This window comes from Apodemus sylvaticus, chromosome 17 (assembly GCF_947179515.1).
Source record: "Apodemus sylvaticus chromosome 17, mApoSyl1.1, whole genome shotgun sequence".
NCBI lineage: Eukaryota > Metazoa > Chordata > Mammalia > Rodentia > Muridae > Apodemus > Apodemus sylvaticus.
This window is the reverse complement of record NC_067488.1, coordinates 35,358,712-35,377,091: the sequence shown is the minus strand read 5'-3', so window position 1 is coordinate 35,377,091 and position 18,380 is coordinate 35,358,712. Positions and strand designations below refer to the sequence as shown.

General features: G+C 37.4%; 1 protein-coding gene across 11 annotated transcripts in view; it reads right to left on the bottom strand.

Moving 5' to 3' along the window:
- Nucleotides 1-2,215: 2,215 nt before the first annotated feature.
- The window catches only part of Phf20l1 (PHD finger protein 20 like 1), a 79,974-nt gene continuing 63,809 nt past the window's right edge, over nucleotides 2,216-18,380 (bottom strand). For 8 of the 11 annotated variants that reach the window (XM_052161761.1, XM_052161766.1, XM_052161767.1 and 5 more), the window contains 7 exons: nucleotides 16,720-16,884; nucleotides 14,813-14,994; nucleotides 13,889-13,988; nucleotides 11,878-12,073; nucleotides 8,500-8,854; nucleotides 7,264-7,429; nucleotides 2,216-5,491 (listed from right to left, as the gene is read on the bottom strand). In XM_052161761.1, the coding sequence (XP_052017721.1) occupies nucleotides 5,349-5,491; nucleotides 7,264-7,429; nucleotides 8,500-8,854; nucleotides 11,878-12,073; nucleotides 13,889-13,988; nucleotides 14,813-14,994; nucleotides 16,720-16,884 (1,307 nt within the window). In that variant the 3' untranslated portion in view covers nucleotides 2,216-5,348. The remainder of the gene's footprint in view (nucleotides 5,492-7,263; nucleotides 7,430-8,499; nucleotides 8,855-11,877; nucleotides 12,074-13,888; nucleotides 13,989-14,812; nucleotides 14,995-16,719; nucleotides 16,885-18,380) is intronic. The other 3 variants (XM_052161765.1, XM_052161768.1, XM_052161770.1) reach the window with 1 other exon arrangement.

Sequence of the window (18,380 nt, the reverse complement as noted above, 5' to 3'; positions counted from 1 at the left end):
GTTGGTCATCCAGACATGACTCCCTGGATCTTCAAAATTCTCAAGACTTCAATAGTGAAGGGAAGTAGTTGGTTCCAGAGGTTGATTTCCAATAATCTTAGACTCAGGATTATTAACCTCTAGGGTTATTTGCGCCTCACCATCAAAGGTGGGGCTATCTTTCCTTGTATAGTTCACTATCTGGTTGGACCTTTCTGTCACCTATGCTTTACAGCTTGCTAGCACTCTCCACAAAGGCCTCCTAAGTTTGGTCTTTACCTATGGGATGTTACAAGTTCAATTCAGGCTGACCATTGATTGTCTCATTTTTAGATACCCAAGATAGCTTACTTTTAAACAAGTTCTCAAGATGGCACCCAGGATGATAGAATGTGATTCCTTTCAGCTCCTGATCTGACTACAAGAACATTTACCATCTTACCAAAATCTGCATCTGGATTTAAAGCTTGTAAGAACTGCAAATTGTCCATAGGATAGGTCATTTCTTCATTAGTGTCACCTGGCTTACCTTTTTTATGAAATGTCTGCTTCTCCTCTCTGGATCAGGAAGTTGTGCTGCTGAATTACGGAAGTTTACTTCTTCTTAGCATGCTCCCCATCTTTTCCTACATGCCTCTAAGTCATCTATCATCACTTACAAGATGTCCATGGTTCTCTATCAGACAGCATCCATTTCTTACTCTGACTTCTTCATAAGGAGACATGTACACAGCTTCTAGTTTGTCATGATACCTCCAAATTCTGCCTATGTCCTTTAAAATATAATGTTGGTAAGCAACTAAACAACTATGATACACCAGATTCAACCATATACACTTAAAATTTTTTAGTGATTAGATATAATGTCAATATTTACAACTTGGAAATTATATACTGCATATAGGATTTAAAAAGGCAGCCCCAAAGCCCCACTGCTCAGAGCAGTGTCCTTAGTTCTGCTTATATGCTTTCTCCTCCCTCTTCTACTCCTTCACTCCCCTCCTGCTACTGACTTGTTAGATTTTGTTTCTAATAAACCAAGTACACTCAGAAGTCTTTTCTTGGGCTCTACTTTAGAGAGAACAGATAATAGGAATTTAAATTTTTCTGGATGTTCTAGTCAGATTTAAGAGAACACTGTTTCAATGAATATACATGTATTCTGCCTGCTCAACCACCTTCAAGTATAATTATCATGCTTTCTTTGGTCGCTTTGGTTGGGTTCTGACTAGAAAATGTTACTGCCTCCATTAGCCTGTAGAGCATGACCTTATCCACTATCCAACTCTAACCATGTTAATTTCATGGCCTGCACATAGATGACACTCAGTGATGGATGATTTCCAATTTATGTCATATGCTTCTTGATACCGTAACTCTCAAAGCAAAGTTCCAAGGTAGGTATGTCATCATTTACAGACAAGTAAACCAAAGCTCACCATATCATACTGCTAGTAAATTACCAGGAAATCTTATTACAAAATCTGTGCCTGTTTCAGTATAGCAAGTTATTACTGAGTAACAGAATGCCTCTCAGGTTTGATTCTAAATAAGAGCCTTTAGCACTGAGTTGCTTCTTGTTTAGGAAGAGATATTCAAGACAACGTATCTGGATTTATAGAGACATAAACAAGTGAGGATCTTTCACACAGAGAAGTGATATGAAAGCCAGGCATAGAAATAAGCACAGTTCTAACAGTCACGTTCTGGTGCCATGAATGTGAGAACTAGGTCAGCTTGGACACATTCCATATGACACAGACACAACAGAGTATGAATTATTCCCTTGGGGTTTCACAGTATAAAACTGAAATGACAAGAATAGCCAAGGAACACATGCTGCACAGACAACAAAAACTCACTTCTTATCCATGATCTGTCTGAATGTATGTATAAACCTTTCCATGCTTATTTAGAAAATGATTGCTCTTACCTGTCCTCTGAAAAAAATAATTCATATACTATAGGAAGCATTATGGTACCTAGCATGGAGCAGATACTTACTAAGTGTAATTCTTTAGACAATTTGAAGAGTCAGAATGAAAACAAAGCTAGAATGAAAGATGCAAGTAAAACTGACTCATTACCCCCATGACTTACAAAGGGCTCCCAACAGGCCTAAGGAAGACATCATTACTGTCTTGAGAAAACACTTAAATGGTGCTGAAATGACTATTTTAAAGTGCTGACTCTGTATGTTAAGCATATACTGATAGGATGCTATTAACCAAGACAGTGACAATGGCAGCAGATTCAGTTTATTAGGGAAGTAGTATGCTTCAGTTTTAACATGAAAAGTATACACATTTTAGTATGAACATTTGAGTTGAAACAACTTAGGAACATGTGATTTACCTGACATTCTAAGAATAACAAGTTCCCTTAAGGAGAAAATACATGACTTCAACAGTGAGTGGAACCATAGACAACCACAAAGAAGTACAAATTATATTTGCCAGAAATTATGAGGAGGAATCCCTCTACTGAGGCTCATTCTCTTTGTCATTCTCTTTGTTTGTTTGCAAATGAAACATTATCTTTGAAGAAAATACCCTCTCCAGTTCATTGCTTAAACCTCAAAACAATGATTTTAGGTCAAACTAAAAGGAAAAAACAAATCTTACCTGATACTTTGCATAACCATATTTGCTTCTCCAAAGTTAATTCATTCTCTCAAAGAAAAGTTCTGCCCTCTATCTGTTAATGGGCCTTAACCAATTGTTGGTTGGTTCTAGAGTAACTGGGTATATGCACATAATCTGATATATTCTTTACAGATCTAAATTTAAGAATTAGCTCTTTCATTCATTGACAAATAAGCAGAGTGGAACATTTAACAACAACAACAAAAAAAATCTATGAAGTACTCAATTTCCTAGTTGCTAACAAAGTAATTGAATTTTAAGACAGAAGTTTAGTTCATTATTGGAAATGCTTAAGAAGAAAAATATTTTGGATTTGGTGTTTCCTTGGATGCTGGAGTCTTTGTATTTTATCATGACATGTTCATGCCATGAGACAAATCTAAATGTGAACTTCACTACTGTTTTGAATACAATTTAAACACATATCTTAAAAATGTTGTATACTGCATTTTTAGTGAGCCTGTATTTTGACAGTGATCCTGCTTACGTGAAATAAGGTGTGGAACTTTCCATATATGGTGTCCAGTTGGTACTCCATACGTGGAAAATTTCAGACTTTGTGTGGGAACACAGTCTATACTACTACTGTGCATTATTTCAACCAAGGTCACTAGAACTCAGAAGCTGAGTATCACTGAATGCAGAGTTCTTCTGCATATATGACAAGAGCCAAGGCAACACCACTCTTTACAGACTAAGGACATTATTGGCAACATTTCTGAAAAGACACCATTCAACGTCTAGGGTTCAGATGGAAAATTTTACAGCCATCATTTTTCAACACAAGTGAGCAATATAGTATCGATCTTGAAATACAAAAATTAGTAAATTTACTCCACACATGGGTTATAGGCACTAATTTTTACTTTAATATGCAAATTTAAGCAACTACCCCACAGTGACTTCTGCTAAAGCTGTCATCAGTAGGATCTTTGACAAAGTTTAGGTATCACAAGTAAATACAGAGGACTACATTTTATGTATGGTGATCTTTGGCACATTTATCAGTTGAAAAATCTCAAAAGGCAATAAAAATTCCTCAATGTATTACACATTCTTTTAATCCTCACATCAAAACATAAGGCCGCAAAAAGGCAAGCTGAATTTTTAGGGTATGTGGAACAGTTTTAATAGAGTTTTACATACAGTACCTTACATAAAGAACAGTGTGTTTTGCAAATTTAAATAATATCTGAATGTACAGTGGCATGTATTCTTATCAAAGATAAATTCAAGTTCACTGTCTATCAGTTCTAAGTGCGTTTATACAGATTGCTAGAACTGATAAGAAGAATGAGGCAAAAAATATTCAAGTGTAATGTCATCAAATAGCCTCCTCTTAACAGTCTTTTCTTCCCCCTTTTAAAAAATTTCAAAACCTGTACATACACTTTTAGTTTTTAAAAAGTCTGTTAAAAGGTAACATTTTATGTTAACCACCAATTTGTACAATCTATAGTAATAAAACTAGATATGTGTGATATAAATATGTTGATTATGTACATATGTATGTAGACTATTTAATCAAGCACACTCACTTCTGCATACCTTCACATGTAGCACTGCGGTGTGCACACAACTTGCACCAGGACTAGCAGACAGTAGGACCTAGGCTTAAAAATCCAGCAAGAGCTGAGGAAGCAACTTAGTTGCCTTTGGTTTCATAAATCAGTCCTTTTGTGAACAAAGTTAAATTTGTGAGTGTATATTTATATTTTAAAATAAAATTTGTCTTCAGAGTTGAAGCTTTTCCAGTATTCCACTACTAGCAGTTAAAAAAAAATAAAGCCACAGCCACAGATTATTTTGATATTTTTTGTCACTCCTCATCCCAGCTGAGGTTTATAGTTTTTTTTCAAAAGGCAAACACCAAGTGTATCCAGAATCAAATGTAGGTTGAAGTCTGGATACCACGACTCACCTACACAGAGCACACCCAGCATGTGGTGTACAGGTTTGTATGGATGAATGGCATTGTGTACAGCGGGTGGAAGGATTCCTGCAATATTCAAATCCTCTCTCCAGCAGTATCAACATTTGGCACAATGGGCCCTTCTGAAAGCCACTTTATTTTTAAAGAGAACACAATGCCCACAATAAATTCCAATTATTTGGTGGGTTTCTTAAAATACATTCATAATGAAGTTAGAATTCCACAATTATTTTCCCAAAGTGAGACTTCCATTGTCAGTTTTCCGATTAAAATACATTCATCACCCAAGAAAAAATTCATGATCCTACAGAAGTTTAAATAATCTAAGTTTCTTTGCAGCTGGATCCAACTGCTAGAAGGCAATTCTTAGAGCAATCTTGTAGAACTCTCTAGAACTTGAATTTCCTTACAGTGTGGTTTTGGCCAAATGCTGGTTTATAAACATGGGTATCTCTTCTAAAACTATATAAATACATCATAATTCTTTCTATAGGTATCTTGAGCTTCATGAAAGCAACTATAAGTATCTTGCCAATTCCATTCCTTTAGTGCAGCTTGCATTATACTCATTGATTCTTGGCATAGATGACATTATCATTTGCAGCTTGTTCATTCATTTTTAATGTTAGCTTCCTTGATCAAACTATTCTTCATTTTCTTTCCAAGATGCCACACTATAGATGTCACAAATCAGTAAACGACCAAACATTAAGCTTTTTGACTATTCACTTAGCAATAAAAGTGATTCAACTGAAGAAAGACACATTCTTGTCACCAAGTGTTTACCGTTGTTACACAGAGCAAAGAGTTGCAATTTGTTGTACTTTGCCCACATCAAGTAAGAGTTGTTTTATGTGGCGTTTAAGTTGGGGCAGTCTTGCAAGGGGATCTGGTGGCTCCAACTCCCCTGTGAAATCAAGCCAGCTTTCCAGAACTAGAAGAAAGGGGGAGCAAAGTTTAAATTGCATTGAGAACAGCCAAAAGATAATCAATTAGATGGAGAGAATGGTGATTGAAATAAAAGAGTTCACTTCCCTCTTTAGAAGGCCAATGCACTTAGTGACCCCACCCACAATAGTTCCAATCCTTCTGCGGAACCTTCATCTGCTATCTCAGATTCTTTCCCCCCTAAAACACTGGGGATTGAACTTATACAGGTATTAAAACACTGAATAACATGCCCAGCCTAATTTCCCACTATTCTACATGTTCACACACACACACATAAACACACACACACACACACACTTCATTCAGAACATCTTTGCCCCAATGTATATAATATGCATATACACACATACACATACTTCATTAGTATGTCTCCTTCGTTTTTTTCTGAAACAAAACATAACAGTTCCTTAGAACTGCTCAAACTTCCTACTAATTTAGATATAGTTTTCATTTAATCTTCTCCTTGTGTTTGTTAGCATGTTTGTGTACAGGAGCATGATTGTGTGTGCATGTGATGGTCAGAAGACAAACTGGGTGTTATTTCTTGGACTCCATCTAGCATTTGTTGGAAATCAAGTCTCTCATTGGCCAGGAATGTTGCCAAGTAACTAGGCTAGCCACAAGGTACCAGGAATTAGCATTCCTCCACCTCCAACCTCATCATTACTGGGATTCTAAGTGCATACTATCAAATCTGGTTTTTATTTGCATAGCTTCTAGGGATCTGGACTTAGGTATCCATATTTGCAAAGTAAGTGCTTTACCACTGAGCCATCTTCCCAGGTCACATCTTCCTCATTAACAAAGGAAAAGGGAGAGGTTTCTCAGAGTCCTTTCCAGGATTACTTCTTTATTGAAATATCCCCCTTCTCTCTGTAATATTTGCAAGTGTACTTAATTCTATGTAGAGTTCAATTAATCAATTACATGCTCAATTGTCATTGTTTCCTTTAAAAACCTATTAAAAATACATAACTATCAGATACATTTTCATTTCTTCAAAAATCTACACAAGACAAACTAACTCTATTTAATCAAATTAAAAACAAATGCAAGATGTTTCTGAAATAGGTATCCACTGCCTCTCTTAAGGGAGAAAAAAAAGGCAGAAATACAGTATATATCAACCTTAGTACAGCGTAAAATTTACAGAGAAAGGGCTAAAGGCTGGAGGCAGGTTAGGAACTTTGAGATCAGGACAAACTAGTCAAAGCAAAAGCATATGAGAATGAGAACCTAGGAATTCAATTTAGTCCAGTTTCTCAAATATAATAAGGGGGTATTTCTTCTGTCTACTTTTTAGTTTCTATGTGATGATAAAATGTATAAAAATATGAATGAAAACTTTGAAAATTTGTATGCAAATTTAAGGTTTGCTTGCTTAAGTTGTAGAAGTTAATTTTACTCAATGAATATTAGTCAAAGTGGAAGTGAATATACTGAATTCATAGAAAATATTCAATGAAATTAGAAAACACTTCACAAATATTCTATATTGAGCCAGGCATACAGGCAGTATTTAATAAATATCCATGTTAAGAATAAAACAAAACAAGACAAGAAATCACTATGAAAGCTTAAAATCCTGCATTGAGCCTATAACATCCTGCATTTTCTAAATATGGTATAAAGAAAAAGACAGATTTCAGCAGGCAGGGAGTAAATCTGTAGTTCGCATTCTATGACTTAAAGAGCTTCTTCACACCAACACTACACACATGACATTAGCTACACCTGAGCTCTTGGCTACATTACCGTCCACTTCTTTTTCTATGAGGTCCATCCTGCTGGTGACTTCATTCTGCACATTTTCTATATGCGTGAGGAGATTTAGCTGCCACTGAAGATGCGAGTCTCCTGGGCCCTCCGTGCCCTTTTTATCATTATAAACAAACACTTTATTCCCTGAAGCTGGATTCTTCTCCAAAGGACCAGTGGGAAAGGTAGAATGAAACAGAATAAAAGAAAACAGAGAATTGGATGAAATGCTACTTCAAAATGAGAAAGATACAGAAAAATCTTTTGCCCTGCTTAGGTAGGCAAGAGTCAATCTGACTCTGAGAAAGTCTTTGGAGAAAGTTCTTACACATCATCAAATTCCATCTGATGTTCTTCTAGAAGAAAGGTGTCCCTATGTCCCTCCTCCATGTGACCCAGAGAAGAAGGTTCCAGTAAAATGTGCTAAGTATATGAAAATTCCATTCCATAATTGGAATGACTAAGTGATTCTCCTTCTCAGTTAATTTTAACTGGTGACACAAATGCAGTGAGGGCAAAGCAATTATTGGAAAAAATTCAAGTTAACTGTCAAAGACTGGCTTAAAAGTGCAGCTGATGGCCAACTGGCCTTTACTGTTGTAGTTACACTGATAAGATAAGAATCCTTGAAAAAACTTCAGAATGCAACATTTTAAAAACATACACATATAAAATATGGATTTAGATTTGCCAAAGTAACTAATTTCATAGGATTTTAATTTGACAAAATAATTTACTATAAGTTTCATAAAATAGAAACTTTCGAAACTCAGTTATAAACTTTTGGGGTGATTACTTGACATTTTAAAAAAGTCAGAATAGCTAGTGGAAAAGCAATAAAGCTCGAGGGCCCCTTTTAATCTCAATGCTAAGCCCAACAAACAGGAAACACAATGGGATTGATATGCAGACATATATGCTTTAGTGTGATGCTCTGTCCAAAACACACTAAAGGAAGACAAATTATGACTCCACATATACCTGAATGATGCCACACATATTCATTTCCCTTTTGATATACAAATTGGCTCATTAATTTCTAGAGATATCCAAGTATGCTTAGAAACTGAAAACTTCAGGGTAGCAGTTGAATGGATTATAACAACTCAATGTTTACATGGATAATGTTTCATGGTGGAGAAAGGGAAGCAAATCTTTAAGCAGGTATTTACGTATTAGCAAAGCCCAAGGACTAGGTGTGTTTTATTCCAACAGCTTTTCTCGTTTCATTACCTTCTCTGACACTCCACGATCTTTCACTGAGTACAGAAGATGGCTTTTATCTGCTACATGGAGTTCCCCATCTTCTTCAAAACTGCTAGCATCATCCTCATCTGAGCTTCCAGGGTCTGAGAGAGACTGGCAGTCCTGACTAAAGCTTTGTGGCTTTTGATAGCTGTGTTCACTTGTGATGTAAGTTTCTTCCATTTTCAGTGGTGGTTCTTTGTGGTTCTGTACATATTTCTTTCCCTCTGAGTTAGCTGTGTCCTGGAGTGCTACTTTTCTCTCTGCTCCAGCTACTACCTGGTCTTGGTCTTTCCTCTTCCCAGAATAAGCCCAAAGACGAAGGTCAGGATGATGTTTATTCCTTAAAACAAAAATGGAGAAATAGCACTTCATGAAAAGAATGGCAACAAGCTAAAAATTGTGGTAAATTTGGTAACGATGTGAAGAGGGCTCAGGATCCGAGATGAAGTTGTTCTTTAAGTTGACTCCTCTAGCATCTTAACCAAATCCTCTCAGTTTTAACGATAAAAAACAATACATTGTTGAAAATCAACAATGAAGTTATTTCTGTTATTAGTGACGATTATCATTAGTGACTATTAGTGTTTGATATACACATTTCTTTATTGAATTTTCATTGTCACTGTATGATGCATAAAGTTTAAATGTGAACATATTTTATAACGTTAAATCAATCAAAAAGCCATCCTTATTCATGAGAAAACAATTACAACTGAACACATAATAAGCGAGTCTATCCCACTGTAGCAGTTGTAAATGCCATGTGGTCTTAAAGACTTTTTCTACACATACAAAATTACTAAAAATAAGAAAATTTGGGGCTGGAGATATGGTTCAGCAGCTAAGAGCATTTCCTGTTCTTGCAGAAGGCCCAGCTGGTTTGGTTTTCAGCACCATATCAGGTGGTTCACAACTGCCTGTAAGTCTAGTTTCAGGGGACTGACTCAGCACCCTCTCTGGCACACTCTTGGTGTATATACATTCAAGTGGGTGCTCACACACACATATAAAATAAGAATAATTAAATCTTTTTGCTATTTTTTAAAGAGGCTATATTTCTTTTTCTTTTTTTACAAGAAGGCTTCACCATACTTTTCCTTTTTCCTAAACAGCACACAGTGGGGGCATCTTGCCATACCAGTACACACGGATTTTATTTAGACTTTAATGGTTAAATGACATTAATTGACAGACTAGTACATCCCAACAGCTCTCCATCAATAGATGTGTACCACTGCACATGTTAGAAGACTACAGTCAGATCATTTCCAGATAAAGTACTGCAGAATAAAATATATTTTTATTTTAGCTACCATACAATTGGCCTCCAAAGAAGGCCCATTGTTTATACTGCAACTATAGTCTAGGCTCACTTAGGGTGCTCCATTTTAAATAAGAATTATTTGTAGAGGTGAATTCATGTGTAGTGAAGTTTGTAGTACAATACATTCTACAATAAGCAAAACAGGGCTCCACTCAGAATTAAGTTCAAGGTTACTCAGAAGATATGACTCCTCCTAAAGTAGTGGTTCTCAACCTTGCTAATGCTGTGAACTTTCAATACAGTTCTTCATGTTGTGGTGACCTGAACCATAAAATTAGTTTTGTTATTACTTCATAATTATAACTTTGCTACTGTTATAAATTATAATGTGAATATTTGTATTTTCTGGTGGTCTTTCACGATCCTTGTCAAAGAGTGGTTAGATCCCCAGAGGTTGAGAACCACCGTCCTACAGACTCAATGATGGCTGCAAATTAATAATTTCTAAATGAGATATAAATCAGCTTTCTTCTAGTAATACCCACTTAACAATGATAGCTTTAGTACATATGCAATGTACCAAAAAGAGCAGGCTCAAATCTAGCAATCAGGCAATGATAGAAAGGCATCTTCTAAGGAAACTTAAAAGACCTAGATGTCTAAGGAATTATAACTCATTTAGAGATTATGCTTTGGCATAGCTGGACTGGTTGGTCAACATACAAAGGAGGAGGGTAAGTCAGTAAAATTCCTATTATTCAAGGCCTTTGGTCAGGGGCAGAAGTTATTACAGCAAGAGGCTGTTGTTCTGCTTCATTAATATGAATTCTGCTATTAAGTGTGAAGAATGAAGCAAAGAATGAATGGATCCATAGAAATGAAAAGGTACAGAGACTTTTCCCATGAAATAAAGCTGTCTGGCTAAGACAAGAGAGTAAGCAGAAGAACAAATCAAAGGCACACAAAACTTAGGACTTACAGGAAAAGGTATGAGGCCTCAGAATGCAGATGGGACAAATCTTGGGAGGAATGAGCAGAACATTCACATTATATAAAAGAAAAGGCTCTGTCATTTATTCTTTAAACAACTATGGTCTGGCATTAGAAGAAAATGAGCAAAAGCCTCAAAACTATCCAGATATGTTACTTGAAGGATCTAGGTTTTCCTGAAGGAAAGACTGTCTGAGGCACAGCAGCAAAGGTGAGCCTCAATCTGCTGCTTCCTCACCCTCTCTGAGTCCATCTTATGGTTGTTTAAGAACATACCCTCATAGAATGAATTCATCTCACACTGTTATCAGAGATTGAAAACAAATTCAACATATTAGCACAGTTAGCTCTGTGCACAAAACATTAGCTCTCTCTCTCTCTTTTTTTTTAATAGTAGGATGTGAACCAGGTAGACAGGGCTTGTCATTATCCAAAGGGTTATTCATTTCTTACTCTCTTCACCCCCAAGACAGGATTTCTCTGTGTAGTCCTGCCTGGCTGCCCTGGAATTCACTGTGTAGATAGGCTGATTTCAAACTCAGAGATCCACCTGCCTCTGCCTTGGCCTCCTGAGTCAGGATTAAGTTTGTGCTATCACTGTCCAACATTTTTCTTACTGTAGATTTCTTTTAAATAGTCTGTCTTCTGAAGCACTACTGTGGTCCTCCCAAAGACTACTATATGATATTATATGATAAACTATCATATAATCTGTGAAGAAAGTTTTATTTTTAAACTTCTCCCCAAATAAAATAATTTAAAAAGCTTACCTGTATTTGGTTTTTAGTTAGTCTTTACACTTGTGGCTAACTGATGTTATGCTTTTATTTCTTAGATTTGTATTTGAATTTGTAAGAATGGGGCTGCAGAGGGCTCACTGATTAAGAGCACTTGCTGCTCTTGCAGATGACCTGGGTTCAGTTCTCAACACCCACATGGTGGCTTATAACTGTGATTAACTCCAGCTCCTGAGAATTAACCCTCTTCTTGCTTCTGCAGGCACCATGCCCATGTGGGGCACATACATAAACACAGTCAAAATACTGATACAGATAAAATAAAAATACTTTTTTAAATGTTCCAGGCAATGTATGACTCAGTTTACTTACTTTAGTATTCCAATCTTAAGCTGTAATCCATGCAGTACTTCAGTTACACCATAGACATCAGCAAGAAGATGATGTGTGGAAACTATTTTTTTGGCATTGAGATGAGAATAATTTTCTTTCAAGAAAGATAACCCATACATTTTTCCATTATTCAACCATTCCTTATCATAACGATATTTTGCACTCCATCTCTGACCTGCAGATGAAGTTGACATTGAAGTCATAAAGGATTCTACTTATCCAGATCCTTGTTCCTACTAATGCTCCTCAGTAAGTAAGACAAGTACTACCACTAAAAGTCGACTCCATACTCAGAGAGTGTGCTGAGGGATGGGAGGGATGACAAGTCCCTCAGCATTTCTGCTTTGCTTGCACATGAGAAGGAATGACACTGAGGGGTCAGTGGCAGGTGACACCTGTCAAGGGAACCCTGATATACTATTTTCAATTATTATTTACCAGCCACCTTTCCTTTAAGACGGCTGGCAGAAACCATAGTCTTTCTTTCACTTCCTGCTCCTATCCAGACAAAGTAAAACTATAGATGAACAACTAGGAGGGGATCCTGACTTCATAACAATGATCTCACAAAATTCTACAATATTCTAGAGCTTCATGCTGATACATACTGGATCCTCTCACAATCAGATGCTCCTGTGTCTGTTTAACTATGAAGAGGATCAATAATTTGAATCAGTCATTATTCCAGTGTTTACATATAGAATATACCCAATAAATGCAACTGAATGAAAAGTGAAAGTTTACATTTGTTACTAAAGCATACAATAAACAGCAAATGTCTACAATATAAGCAGAAACAATAAAGCATTTATATTCACATAGCTCTGAATAGTTCTTTCTTGTATATGTATGAAGCCAGAGGTTATGGTTGTTTACCACTTTTTCCTTAAGCTTTTGAAGAAGGATCTTTCATGGAATCTAGAACTCACTGATTTGGCTAGACCGGTGGCCCAGTAAAGCCAGGGATACCTTACATCTCTATTTCTACACTGGCGGGATTATAGGCATGCCCAGCTCTTTACATGGATACTAGAGATCAAAACACTAGTCCCCCTTCTTATGGAAAGCACGTTATGGACTAAACCATCTCCCTATTCCTCTCTTGCTTTAATTAATTAACTAATTAATTAATCAATTATATTTCATTACCTTTAAATGTCTGAGTGCTCTGTTTGCATGCACACCTAGATGCCAGAAGATGGCATCAGAACTACCATGTGGTTACTGGGAATTGAACTCAGGACCTCTGGAAGAGTAGCCAGTATTAACTGCTAATCAATCTCACCAGCCCTCTCTCTTGCTTCTTAAAGGTTTTTCCTTTATCCTTTCAGTAAGCATGAGACCAGTTCATCTGCCTAGTTAGTCTCTGCTTTGATAGCTGAAAATATATTCTGCTTTGATAGCTGAAAATATATTCTACATGCAGAATGTGTTATTTAACATAGAAGTAGGCATGACAAAGCAAGTACAATGGCTTGGGAGTCACAAAAGCTCACTTTTTCTTCTCAGTATACCAGTCAGTGGTACCTCAGTATACTGCTCAGTGGTACCTCTTCAGACACAAATACATGACTTCCCACAGCTAGCTGCTTCATCAGGGAAATAAAAGATATAAGTAAGGCTGTGGAATCCCATTTACTCTGCAATAAATTGGGTAAACTTTTCAAAACTAATCAGATGGTTAGCAGGCAATGACTATTGGTCCAGCATAAATAATCCTATCTAGAAGTCAATATCCAGAATAGGCAAAAGCTAGCATCAGGAGAAAGCCATGATCTCCCTTTTGGTAAGGTAGTCAGTAAGTAAATATATCTACATAAATGTGCTTGTGCAGGTGATTACTATGGAAGTCATGCTGTAACAAGCAAAAAGCATCTTCAACCCACGTTATGGCAGAGGAGTCTAGCTAACCAAGAAGTGCAGGTGCTCTACACAGTGGCCATACTCTGGAGTCCGCGTCACACAACCCACACGGGGCGGAGGGCCTCACCCGGAGGGTCCCGACAGATGTAGCAGATGTACTGCTCCGGAATGCTGTCCTCCAGGAGCCCCATGCACACACTGTGCTGCCAGCATAGGCACTCTTCACACTGCAGAGAACAGAAGAGACCCATAGTGCTGGCAGAAATGGCACCCACACACCAAACCAGGACAGGCAAGGCAAGGACTCACATTGTCACCTTTTAACTAGCTGGCCTGCCATCCTATCCTGCCAATTCAAATCCTATGTGCCACAAGAAAAAGCCATGTTTAAGATGAATTTCATCATTGAAATGTTCAACTATTTAAGAACTTCTTTATATCACATCTATTAAAATATGCTTTAATAAATCATAAAAACACTTACTGAAGCAAATCTGTAAAATGTCTGTGCAAAGACACTTAAAGAGTCATGTGGTAAAGCTCTAAATTCACAGCGCCTTTATTTGAGAACACCACTGACATAGAAAATAGGTGGCTACTTTTTAAATCTTGTAACCAATGTCTCCTAATTTTTCTACATATTGACACAACTGTGGACTATGCTTCCTTGAGATTTCTAAGAGACACCCTTCTTATAAGCAGAGGTTGCTAAGCCTTGAAACAAAGTTCTCTTTCTTCTTTTGGGAATTCTGGACATTTGGATTCAATTTCCACTCCCAAAAGGGTAAATATATATTGCTGATTATTAAGTGTCTGAGCTAACTCTACACTGTGGAGGAAGAACCACCTTTGGGGCCTTTAAACCTTTCAGCATGAAGGCCTCAATCTGTTAACAGACAACCGAAACTGAACAGTGATATTTGCAAGCCAAGTGTCTACTTGATCCAGTGTATAGCTCTCCTAAGCAGTACTGTTAGAACTGAAAGCTCTCTCGTCCACCTGCTTGGCACCACAGCGATCCTGAAGTACAGGGCAGAGGCTAGTCAAGTACCTGGATCATGAAGCCATTCTCCTCATCCAGTTCACAGATACACCGTACAATCTCATTAAGAGCATCGTCTTCATCCTGAGACTCCTCAAAATTAGTTGAATCAAAGTCTTGGTTGTACTCATCCCCACTCAGAAGCAGGCTCTCTGTGGAAGAGTCATCCAGGAATTCCACATCTGACAAGTCTGGAACACATAAAAGCACACACCATTTTGACTACGTAATTTTCAGAAAGCGTAGGGAGTATAAGCATTTAAGCAGAGCAAACACATGCAAACTGAATGCCTGCCTCTAGAACAAAACAAAACAAAACAAAAACAAACAAACAAAAACATTTAAATATTTTGTAGTTCACATACACTGCTGAAAGTACTACTGAGTAGCCACTGTTTTTCCTGCTAACAGGTTATGGCTAAGGCTAATACCAACAATGAAACTTATTAGTTTCTATACAGTTTGCAAATGTTTAATTGAATGTTCCCAAATTATTAGTCCTTTTTTATTGTGAAAGAATGAGTTTATGCTTTGTACTATATAGTAATACCCTATTAGTCAGTCACCATTGTAGTACATATAACAAGCATTATGCTAGGCATCTACACACAACATAGGACATGGTTGATTTGTGCAACCAGATAGTAATAACAGCAATTAAGCATCAACTGCTTAGCTGGTCATGGTAGTTCACACCTCTAAACCCAGCATTTGGGGGTTAACGCTGGATGATCAATTATTTGAGGTCACCGTTGGCTACACAGCAAGACAATAAATGAATGGCAATAATAATGTAAGAACAGATTTTAAACTAAAAGGAAGTAGCATACAATTAACATAAACATCCATGGTCTAAACAACTATCAGGTTTCATGGTATTGGCATACATATTTTAGTAAATCAACCGGAAATTGTTGTTTAAATAACTGACTCACAAGTATAAAACTTAAGTTTGGTTCAATTTGTCAGACAAACAGTTGGGTAACTGGGGTGGGAATTGTGTAAGATATACAAATCAGTCCCTCTTACACTAATACAGGGAAACCATAGCCTAATGACTCTGAGCAGCTTTATAATCTCTGCCCTCTTTACCGGCTACCCTCAGCTGTCACTGCTATTTCCTAGAACAGTGTTCCTAAAAGAGAGCTTCCAGATCACCAGTGTTGGCATCACCTGGAAATCTGTCAGTAGAAACTCTGAAGGCAAGGTTCTAAGAATGTTTGACAAGTTCTCCAGGTGTCAATGTTGTATGTTTAGGTTAGAGAACCTCTGCCTCTTTCATTTTCCAAGCATGGGATGGTAGACAAACACCAATAGGTTGCAAGCCTGTGAGATCTACTCTCTCAGGTATTATCACTCTAGCTCCATTCCTTGCTTATAGTAGCTTAAAAAAAAGTCACCTGCAGGCCCTGATGGCTCTGGAGATAGCCAAAATATAAGTTTCCCAGAGCCACCAAGCTGCTGCTCTTTCTCGAGAGTATACACCCATAAATGTTATATATCTCTTTGCTCTGTGGTTGGATTTAAGACTAATATTTTAAAGGCTTTGACCAAAGCAAGAATTATAAATCACTGGACCAAATGGGAAAACCAAAACAAACAAACCAAAACCCAAAACTGTACCTGCTGGTAAAGAGAATAAACAGATGGAAGAGAGGGACTTGTTCTTAATCCTCTCCCCTACCTCAAACTTTTGAAAATTAAGATATCAAAATCACATGTTGCCTATTTTTAACAGTAAGTGAAGAAAAATTTCTTTGCCCTTAGCAGACAAAGTAGGCCTAGAAAAAATTAGGTAGTAACAGGACAAAGAAATTATAACCTGGTACCTATAGCATCTATTGTACTCAGGCAGGCAGAAAGTTTCATACTGAGGAATCTGAAGTTTTATTTTAACTATTTACAGTCACACATACTTTCACCACTAAGATCAACAGACAGAATTGCCCTTGGGTACTGATATGTTGTAGTTTTCTCTGTAAATGTGCTTCTTGGAGCCAGAGAACTTCCAGAAGATCTAGTTAGTGGAGAAGAACACCTTTCCAAAAAGTCTAGGGAACTGTCTTCGTAGTCTGAATAGTCTGAAACATAAGAAACAGAAAGATACATTACTAAATTCTCAAGAAACCAAGAGTTATCACAACTCATGAAGACACACAAAACCATTACAGAACCACTTCATCTGTCTTCTATGACCAGTCAGCTGATAAATGTGTTGATGAGAACAAGCAAAATCAATAACCTCATATAGTGTAGACACATGGGATTTCCAGGAGCTAACTGGTACCAGTATACTCTTATGAAGAAATGGTAAAGGGTCATTTCTACATTCTCCTCCATCATATTCAGGGTTAAGGTCTTCAAGACAGAGAAGAGGAATTAATCTGTTTTTTTTTTTCAATTAAGATAAGAGGTTCTCCTACTTTTTATCTACTTATCTCTAGAATAACTATAGTGAAAATTTAATCAGTTAATCTTACACATGTACACATTAAGACAAACTTCTGAAGGATATAAACTGATGTGTCAAAGGCCTGCTGTTCTCAGCCAGGGGTAAGTCATACAGGCACATGCAAGGAAGGCCTGTACAGCTTCCCGAGGGAGAGACCTGGAAAGAGAGGAAAAAGAACATTGGTGGGAGGGAGGCTCCAAAGCCAAAAGCACAGAGCACACATGGCATGTTCATGCCTGCTGGGGCATAGTATGAGAAATAAGTAGACCAAGGAGGCCCTGAGAGTAGTGGCAAGAGGGTACAAGGGAATTTTCACATTCATTTTTAGGCTTTATTCTAATATAACCAATAGCCATTCACAAGTTTTAAAGGAAATCAAGTTGAGGCACAGGTCCACTTCATTTTTGCAAGTTCATTCCAGTAGTAGGACAGAACAGCATGTAGAAGATAGATGAGGAGAAGAGAGGCCATTGCTGTGGGATGCACACTTATACTGGTTACTTTAACTAGGAAGGCAACAGCTGAGAAGAAGCTGAGGAGAAACATGCAGTAACAGACTGGAAGCTGAGAGTAGTGGTAGAAGGATAGTTTTTCTATTTGATGGATCAAGTGCTGAAAAGTGATAGGGCTAGGAGAAGACATAAGAGAAGAAACAGATAGGAAAGGGATTTTATTTTAGATGGAGAAAACTACCTATACATCATCTATCTGCTTCTAGTGCTGAGAAAGTTCAGGATTTTAATAGGAAAGGACATTTCTTTGAATTTAGGAGGGACAGAGGAGAAGATGGACATGTTCAGCGAAGTACATACATGTGGACAGAAAGCAAGTACTCCCCTCCTATGTCTATTGTCTCCACTGAGCATGAGGTAAAGTACCCACCAAGGTAGGTCAGAGAGGGATACAACAGGTGAGAAAGGAAGTTTACAGGAGCAGAACCAGTATGACTGGTTTATTAAGTTCAGTCCTTCCTGTATGTTCATAACCTAGTCCCTGGTTCCTGGTTCCTGTAAATGCTTACCATGATACTTATGGTGAAGGATTATTCACACTATAGGTTAAATTAAACCAATAGGCTGGCTGTAAAGCAGGGAATGTGTGATAGGCTATCTCTGTGGGCTCAGT